General features: G+C 38.5%; 2 protein-coding genes across 2 annotated transcripts in view; both read left to right on the forward strand.

The window, feature by feature from the left end:
• LOC145438912 (neuronal pentraxin-2-like) overlaps positions 1-7,205 on the forward strand; it is a 33,955-nt gene extending 26,750 nt beyond the window's left edge. The window contains exon 4 of the mRNA XM_080316306.1: positions 7,060-7,205. The gene's annotated coding sequence lies outside the window, so the exon portion shown is untranslated. The remainder of the gene's footprint in view (positions 1-7,059) is intronic.
• On the forward strand, positions 5,998-6,545 carry LOC145438917 (uncharacterized). Its single transcript, XM_080316312.1, has 3 exons — positions 5,998-6,148; positions 6,219-6,283; positions 6,364-6,545. The coding sequence occupies exons 1-3, from the start codon at positions 6,060-6,062 to the stop codon at positions 6,543-6,545; spliced, it is 336 nt and encodes a 111-aa protein (XP_080172438.1). The 5' UTR covers positions 5,998-6,059.
• Positions 7,206-9,563: the final 2,358 nt, after the last annotated feature.

A 9,563-nucleotide genomic window follows, 5' to 3' on the forward strand; every position in this document is an offset into this window, starting at 1 on the left:
ACGTTTGATCACCTGTCGCAAAATGATTGTAGTGATGTAAAATTATATTCTAAGATATATTATAATGCAGTGGTTTCGAACCGGTGGGGGATTTAGGTGCTCTTCGTAGGGAATGAAAATGTCGGTATGAAATGCCGAACGTATCTCCAATATTTCTTAGCTCATTTGCAATTCAACAATTTGCATTATCCGCGCCTATAATTAGCAAGAATAGATTGGATAGCGGCAGGCGATCTCCCTAATATAGGTTGTTAATCATTCGCATGCGAAATGGTGTGAAACGCGAAACGCGAAATTATTTCATACTTTATGATTGAATCGAGCAATATGATCGGGAGTTGCATATATATTGCTATAATTTTCAATCCGCCCTCTCTCTCTCTCTCTCTTTGCTCACGTAATCATATTTACCGGTAGAGCTGGGTGTGAGCTGTCTTTAAAAATGAAGGGCCCATTGATAATAATTAAACATATTCGGGTTGACCTGTTGAAATAATGACTTCGTTACATGATGTTATTTCGTGACCTTACTATGTCAAAAGATATTGAAATCGCTTAAACGTACTTAACTAAAAGAAGGACACGATTCTCTTTACTGACAAATAATTTTTCTCTGTTCGATAGCATTTTGTAATGTGGAGTTCACATTGCCAGGACAGGTACATTCGGCGCAGGCGATTCGAGCAACTGTATAAATATTGAAGTTTTTGGTCATCATAAAGGCAAGGATTTCCCGCAGCAGATCGTTCTGGCACACTTTTCGGAGTCACATGTTACATCGCCTAAAACTTCACGTGACTTGGTGCGTCGAGGCGCGGTGATCTATGATCTATGAATCATGCGTTTATTTCTAGGGAAAAGGGTGGACAACCTTCAGGATATTTTGCAACAATTAAGGGAGGAGCAATTTTAAAGGGTAAAAATATATAGATTTTAGATTGTGGAGAATGAAAAAAAAAGTTGGGATCCTATCTTATAATTTTACAATACCTTTATTTTATTTAATATTGTAGATTCTGTTACTGCTTACAGTGCGTTACCACACTAGATTTACATGTCATGAGATTCTGTTGTAATTTCCAAATAATCCCCTGTGTATATATTATACGTTCTGTATTCGATGATTAGGTACCCTGCATCGGTGAAGACATAGGATATAAAGTATAACTGGGGGTATCATCGGTGCATCAGGGCTGTTTAAATGGATAATGTCATCCAAAATGATTAGAATATAAACGTCGGAATAACTTTTGTACTTAAATTGTTGTATCATGACGAAGTTCATCTCATCGAATTATAAATCACACGTGCGGCCTACACTCAATAATCAGTTAAGGGTATAGTTATCTAATGGCATCGTTCTACATTAACTCTTACTATAGCATTAAGCAGAAGAAGTACTACTTCTACTTGTATTTGACAATTTCAAATTTCCTAAGCATAACTAGACCTAGAGTACTTTCTGTCTCACTACTTTTACTTTTACACGAGTATTGATTTACGGCGTTCCTTCTAATTCTACATCAGTACCAACAATGACTAGTTTGAGCATTTCTGACTATAGGCATAAAAAATTTCTTTTGTAGCGTTTCGCTACAGGACGTGCAATAATCCGATGATATCTGTCTGAATTATAGCTCAAAGGACAGTGCGTTGAGTCGAGTTGCCTGTCCTTTCAAGTATTATTCCAACCGTAAACAGTAAAGCGCAAACCTAGATTGATAACAAAATCTACTTCGTTATACAAGTCGCAGCAATCAATATACCCGTAGACACAGTGCACATTCCTTCGTGGTTTACGTGGCTTCGTGGCCTAATAAAGTATCTGTCACCCAGGGTTGTAACCAAGTCACATGGTTCCGAGTCACGAGTCAATCTTACTTTTGTGGTTTTGACTCGAGTCAAGTCGAGTCATTTTCAATTCATCACCGAGTCGAGTCCGAGTCCAAGTCACCGTTTAAAGGGTCAAGTCCGAGTCATAGTGTTATGACTCGAGTCGAGTCCAAGTCACAGTATTGAAGTCATGTTCAACCCATGTTTTCAATCCTGCTTGAGTGATATCGAATTCCTTGCTTGCCAAACATGCTTATTTTGTCTCTATCAGAGTCTTGGCACATGTATATTTAGGCAGATTACGGACAGTTCCTGGCCTCATCTACCGATGCTACAGATAGACGAGACAGGCCGACAATATCATAACTTAACTAATCTTAGAACTTATCTGTCTTGTCAATCCGATGCGTCACAAATACAAGCATTCAGTTTTTATTACGACCACATCGACGACAGCTCACAAATAGCTGATTGAGAACCAACGTATTCATGTCTACATACTATCAGATGCAGAACCTACGAATTCACGTCTACGTATCTGGTGATAGAGAATCAACAGATGCATGTTTATGTAGAGATATTTTCACCGGGCCAGCATGCTGTAAAAGTGTGCACGCAGCTATGTGCACTGTGCAGTGTGCAGTGACAAAAGAACAGCTGCCTTCTGATACTACTAAAGGTTTTCCCAATTGCATTACAGACTACATGGCAATTACAGTATTGGAGAAATAATTGTATACAACGGGGCTGTTAAAGAACATTTTTTCAAATTTTCCGGCTACTTCTTAGAATTGTTAGATTGCCTAAAAAAACTCAAATCTGACACAATTCCAACCGGTAGAAAGCAATGCTTTGGGAGAAAATTTTGGATTAATTACGAATAAAGATTTTCGAATTTTACCGGCTATCTCATGATAATGTTAGATTGTGTGAAAATATGATTCATTGCAAATATGGCTCGATTCCAATTGGAAGAAGCGAAGTTATTAGAGTAGGATATTTTGGATATGGAAAAATATTCGGTTTACTACTAGTATGTTATTATATTATATGAAAGAATTTCTCACTAAAAATACTCCATTAATTTTCGAATTCAAAATTTTCTCCTCGCATATCATTGATTCTACTTTCTAAAATTTAGCCAGAAACAGTGTTCTTTTAATGCAACATAACAATTTTATCAAGTAGCCATCCAGTAAAATAAAACAGAAGTTCTTTTTGAACAGCCCCGCAGCCCTATTGTACAGGCATCGCACAACATTAGCCATTCATTATTGCTCACGTGCACAATGCACATACCTAACAAAACGTCAAATGGACGGAGGTTGTTGTGTGTTTTCACGGACGGCAGATCAAATCAATGATGAGTTACACTACTTCAAAAATACCAAAGTGGAAAGGAGATCCTCAAATATATTAAATCGGCATAGCCTTAGAATAATTACACATCTTCTGAATACACGTTGCACTGGTGCACTAAGTGCAGGAATTGACAAGTATTTTTGAACCTCAGTTAAGAGCATTGGATACTCATTCTTTCTAGTCGCCCTAAAGTGCAAAGAATCATCGCCTTTAAATCTACACATGAGCTTATCAGTCTCTTCCAAGTACTTGACCATGTGAGTCATTGCATTGACTCTAATTTAACTTTGCTTCGATTATTTGCTTGTATAATTGAGAAGTCTTGAGTACTTTGATTGCGGAGGATTTATTACCTCTTCATCACTGAATGATTTTGTACAATGCATTGCTACTATGTACCATTGCCTGATGTTTTTACGGCGGCATATCTGATATCAGACGAGTGCAACAAAAGCAGTGGTGACAGATAGCAATATCGGCAGAATTCGTCAGATGCGTTGATCTAGCCATTACGATTCGCAAATTTCTTCGTCTTTAAGTCATATAAATTAAGCCGAGTCAATGACTTGGGCCGAGTCATGCGTAATGACTCGAGTACAAGTCGAGTCAATCCAAATATTGACTCGAGTCGAGTCGAGTCATTTTACCATTTCAAGAAAATGACTCGAGTCAAGTCGAGTCACAAAAAAATCGTGACTCGAGTCATTACAACCCTGCTGTCACCCCACTGTTTGTATACACATATATACGTATATATAGCTAGACCCATTTTCGATCTATAGATCAGTGTCCGGGCAACAGCCTGTCCGATATGAAATGTTGAAAGCGCTAAAATTAATAAGAAAGGCATTCGGCGTATAAAAGGATACGGGTCAACGTCTCTATACAGTTGGGTCTATTATATCGCACTGCTTTGCTTGACGGAACTCTCACAGTAAGCCTTCCGCGTGACTAACGTCTCATCCCGATATAGTGTTTATATCTACCATGCCTACAGATGATAACTAAAAAGTCATTGGCTCTTGAGATATTAGAACTCAATAAATTAATCGCCAATATAGGATCGCAGAACACGATATACCAGCTAGTTTTGTCTTTGTGCGAAATATTACAAAGCTTCGCGTCTATCATAGCTGTGAAGGAATGACTTATTACTAGGGTTGCATTTTAAACACTTTGTCTTCAAAAAATGCTTAGGTCCGTTTATGACAGAGGTAGGAAGTCTTTTTCGTCAAGGGTGTCATATTTAGTTACCCTATATTTTCAATTGTCAATGTAAATCCACTGTGGCGTCACAATTACAGATTCGTGACATCATGGCCGAAACAAACGAACAAACAAAGCCAGGTTTTGAAGATGGGTCACGTTTTAAACATGTTTGTTTTGTATTGATTTCTGTTTTAAGAAATTTGACTCAATTCCAACTATAGTTGAAGCGGAGTTATTTGGGTATTTCGTCGATAATTCTCGGATTATCCACCAATCAACGATAATCCAAGAATTCTCAACGAAAAACTCAAATAACTCAGCTTCTACTTGTTGGAATTGAGTAAAATTTGTTTAGCATCATCTTTGAAGACAACCCAACAATTTCATGGCATTGACAGAATTTTTTTTTTTCAATTTTTCTAATAAATTAAAATTTTTAATTGGATATGCGGAGCCTTACACTCGTTAGAATTGAAACAAATTTGGTGTGCAGCGTTATTTAGAGTAACCTGACAATTTAATCACTGAATGGCTGGAATCCAGAAAAAAACTTATTTTTGAACAGCCCTACTGCACAGTTGCACACGTAGTTTTCATGACATAATTGGTATCAATTTTAAAGCGTAGTAATATAAGTCTTGTTTTCAATGTTTCCTAATTCAGTTCGCTCCTATAGGAGGACTAACAAAACGGTTATCAACATTCCTGTTGCCAGCGCAATGGATCGTAAATCTCATGTCCCTTTTGCCGAAAAGGTTGGCCCCCCTGATATAGATCAAATTGGAAATTATTTGCGAATTCCAATTTAGTTGCAGAGAGGAATAAAATCGCAATATGCATTTTCACGATGCTGACACAAATTGATGCAATTTTTCGAATTATACCATAATACTGTGTGGGAGTAAATACACCGTCTGGTTTTGTAAAATTGTAAAATTGATGTAAAAATAACAAAATGCTGCTTCCCACTTGACAAAATTAAAAATATTTGTAGTCTAGCTTAGCAGCTTGGGTCGAACAAATGATTAAGAAAGACTGGACCAAGTGCATGTACACTAGACATATGCTATCTGACTACTTCGTAAATTTCGTATATGACAAATGTCTATTAGTAGTGAGAGTGTGTGTGCTTGTAATCAGTATGACGTGTTATGAGACAATTATTAAGTTACATCTTTGTATTAGTTGCTGACTCATACACAAGAGCTATAGGCCTACTTCGATTGTTATATCTACATTTTAATTACACAGGATTGGATATATATCAGGTTTGAATAATTCATACATATTAGAAGATTAGAGAGTCGCAATATAACTTATCAAATATGAAAAAAGGTTATATTTAGAAAGGCACTCTTTCATTTGCATAGTGAATAATTGGAGCTGTGCCACAATGAAACAATTTTGCAGCCATCGTTAATCATATGTTTCATATGTTTAATGGTTATACGGTAGTCATTCAACCGTCACTGGGGCATACAATGTTCGAAGTAAATTGGTAATACTTATGGAGTCGGAGTCGGAGTTCGAGTCGGTGATAAAATTTACCGACTCCACAGCCCTGGCTCCCATTCATGTCGCTGGCGTGCTCTCGTTTTTCTTAGTCAACAAACTTGTAAATAGCTACTCGCAGATCGATCGACCTAAGAAGTGACATGTCGAAAACAACATGCGAAGCTCTGAATGTTCTTCTTCTTGTGATTTGTCTGGGATGCTCGTCAGCCTACAAAGTCTTCGGCTTGAGGGGGTGGGAATCAATTCTTTAATAGTACTTGAAATTTGCATTGCAATAAATGATATTACTATATCGTTCAGAACTACCCGGAATTTGAAGACAGACCTACATCGAATGTTACAGCATACGGAGCAAAACATGAAGGTCTGTATGCCGTGAGAGCAATGCAAAAATGAAATGTTGTATTTTCCATGCATCTATATACATTTATATCTCTTTTCCAGTCTGTCCTCAAACGTCCTATAACTTCCCGAACGCTGATCAGATCACAAATTACCTCCGTCTTCAGACACCTGTTCCTGACTTGGATGAATTCACGGTGTGCGGTTGGTACACACCTTTCACAACATCTGAGGACACGTGGTTTTCCTACGCTAACCATAAGGCGACCATGCATTCTCTATAAGAATGGCTACCTCGTCTATTGCCATATATATGAATGGCCGATGCCTGCAAGAGTCCGTGAGCCTTTCGGTCAACAGAGAATATCACATCTGCTTCGCCACCTTCGCGGGTTCTACTGCACATTCTTACATGTTCATTAATGGCCAGCTTGGGGATGTATATCACGGCTCTCCAGGTATCATCGAAGGAGGGGGCATTTTCGTCATGGGGAATTTGCAGAGATCTTATGGAGGAAATTTTCATACGAATTGGGCCGCGCAAGGAAAAATGTCCAACTTCATGATTTGGGATAGGGTCCTTACGTTTGACGAAATCGGGAAGATGTCTAAAAATCGATGCTTTTGTCCTCCCAATTACTTATTTACGGCAGAAACTAGGAACATCGACATGTTCGGAGCTGTATCGGCCCTTCCCACGCAAACATGTCCACCCAAGTAATAATCGAAAGGTAAATGATGGAGTGCATTTTGTATAATTTAGTGATTATCCTCGGTATTCCCCCACGAATGGGCAAGCACCAAATATAGTCTATTACTTCAGGACGTGCAATTCCGCTATGATGATCAAAGTTTATATAATGAATATTCTTTTAGTGCTGTAACATAATGTATACTAATTTCATGCCGCGTGTTCTTGAATAATCATCACGATAACTCTGAAATTACTTTTCTTCGCTGTGTAAAAAAAGACCAGATATATAGTTGCAATACGACTCCAGCAGTACAACGTATTGGTTGGTGAGGGAGAATTAGAGGAGATGTTGTGGTCAATTAGTTAAGGGGTGTTAATCATTTTACAAGCTCCAGGAAGCGCAATACCAATAATGATGCAAAAACTCCAATTAATATATGATAGAAATGTAGTGCACAAGACCTTAACAGGTGATAAGTGCCACTGAAACCTTTCATTAATAAAAATAATAACAACAGTCGAAGTCTGGATAATTGTACATCGCAGAACGTTATTGAATCTTGTTGATAATTGGGATCGGCAGTTGCCACTGTTCATTAGAATCCTCAATTTGTCACCATACTATCACATATACTATATAGCATTTCCGGGAGAAACGAGAACTCATCCTGCATCGGAAAAGTGTAGTTATAAGCCTACTCTGATTTAACAAAGGAATTGTAACCGAAATCGATGCTTGCTCTTTGTCGGCGTGGGGCTTGGGTGCATTACATGCTTGTCTCACTGCGAGGTATCTCCTATGGGAAGAGTGAAAGATGACACGGGTAACATACTGATGAATTATACATTGCTAACACAATATATTTATTTCTCATGCCCCCAACAATGGTTTTTCCAGAATTTATAAAACATGAAGGTTGTGTGAACGCAGTTGGGAATCTCAGGTTCTAACTATACGCGATCAATAATATAGTTTACTGATACCGAAATATAGTTCTATACCTAGTGTTGCATTTATAGCAAATGATGCTTTTAACATGTTTTAAAGTCTTTCAAAAAAAATGCGTTTTTAAGGTAATATTGTTTTCAAACGTATATTTATGCCATAATTGTGTAGATACTTTCGAAGAAACTTTTAGTATGATACGATGTACGATTTTCACTCGATATCGTCAACGCATGTACGATGTGAAGTGGTGGGAGCCCTCTTAATCGTCGTCGTTATCATATAGATGTAGATCAGTGGTTTCCAAAGTGGGCGCCAGCTCCCCCCTGGGATCGTTCATGAGCTTGAAGAAAGCGCTGACTACGAAGTGAGCGATTGGGTGGCGTTGGCTATAAAATTGGGCGGGAGTGGAGCGCTGAGAGCGAATGGGGGCAGTGTAGGTTTAGAAGGAAACTGCTGCATAGTGAGGAAGCGATGGATGAATGAAGCAACTATACTAATGCAATAAAAATGTATAATCGATTCACTCGGGGCAATTTCGGGTTTTCCGTCTATTTAATCAGCTGTACCGGAAAAGTTCATTGATACTTGACAATGTTGATTCTGCCCAATAATGGAGTTGTCAGAATCCCTAGAAACTTCATGTGGTTCATTGTGCGCTGAGAGAACTACGAAGTATTTGAGAAGTTATTGCTGACTGCAAGATGTGATGGCTGAAGTTCAATATCTCCAATCAATCGCTGTGGATACACAATTAAAACGTGAAGAAATAATTTCACTGAAGTCGGGTTGACTTTTTGGTCGTTGCCCTATGCTTGATTTAGGCGTGCATGGTGAGAGGTCGGGGGGAGCTGGCACTTCATTCTTGTCCAGGGTGGTGTAGCTCAAAAACAAATTGGGAACCACTGATATAGATCATTGGTATGGAATGGGTGTTCTGATGATAATGACCGCTGGCCCATTTACTGCGACGTCACAATTGAAGATTCGTGACAGCATATGTCAAAAAAATGCTGCAAACATGGGCCATATTTTAAACATTTTTTTTTAAATAATTTTTATTTTGAATGCATCCTATCTATACTATTTGTTGACTAATACGTTTCTCACCAATTTTCATGAATCAAATTAGCACAAAAAATCGAGATCGATTCGACTTCACTGAAACAGAACATTGCTTTGTTAGGGTGTCTAATTGCTGTGCCACCATGCATTTTACAGCCGCCAATTACAGCTATATGGCAGTATGTGGAAATTTATGAAGCTGTCTGATGTTTGGTGAGTTAGGTATGCGATTCTCTATCGCGATGTACATACTGGTGTATTTTCCAAAGCTTTCGTTTTCTTCCACATCATACGGCACTTCTACTTGACCAACCGAGCTTTTTATCCACGCAGTACCGTAGCCGCCGAACCCCAAATCACCCAATTGAAGGGGACGTGAATTAAGATAAATCATTTAATATTGTCAAATATATTGTTTATTAGGTACCCTACCCCCCCCCCCCCCACCCCCAAAAAATGTGCTTTATTTATCGGCATTTCGACGTCGGCCATTACCGCGCCACGACGCACCGAAACATATGAAAGTTATAGGCCATGTTACATGTGACTACGAGAAGTGTGCTAGAACGATCAGCAGCGATAATATATTGCCGAAAA

This window comes from Botryllus schlosseri, chromosome 5, assembly GCF_051294905.1.
Source record: "Botryllus schlosseri isolate E-star chromosome 5, Bs_hap1, whole genome shotgun sequence".
NCBI classification, from domain to species: Eukaryota; Metazoa; Chordata; class Ascidiacea; order Stolidobranchia; family Styelidae; genus Botryllus; species Botryllus schlosseri.

Coding starts and splice junctions, on each gene's coding strand:
- LOC145438917 (XM_080316312.1), top strand. CDS start 6,060: ATGTCGAAAACAACATGCGAAGCTCTGAATGTTCTTCTTCTTGTGATT. Junction 6,149..6,218: donor TACAAAGTCTTCGGCTTGAG/GGGGTGGGAATC, acceptor CTATATCGTTCA/GAACTACCCGGAATTTGAAG. Junction 6,284..6,363: donor ATACGGAGCAAAACATGAAG/GTCTGTATGCCG, acceptor TCTCTTTTCCAG/TCTGTCCTCAAACGTCCTAT.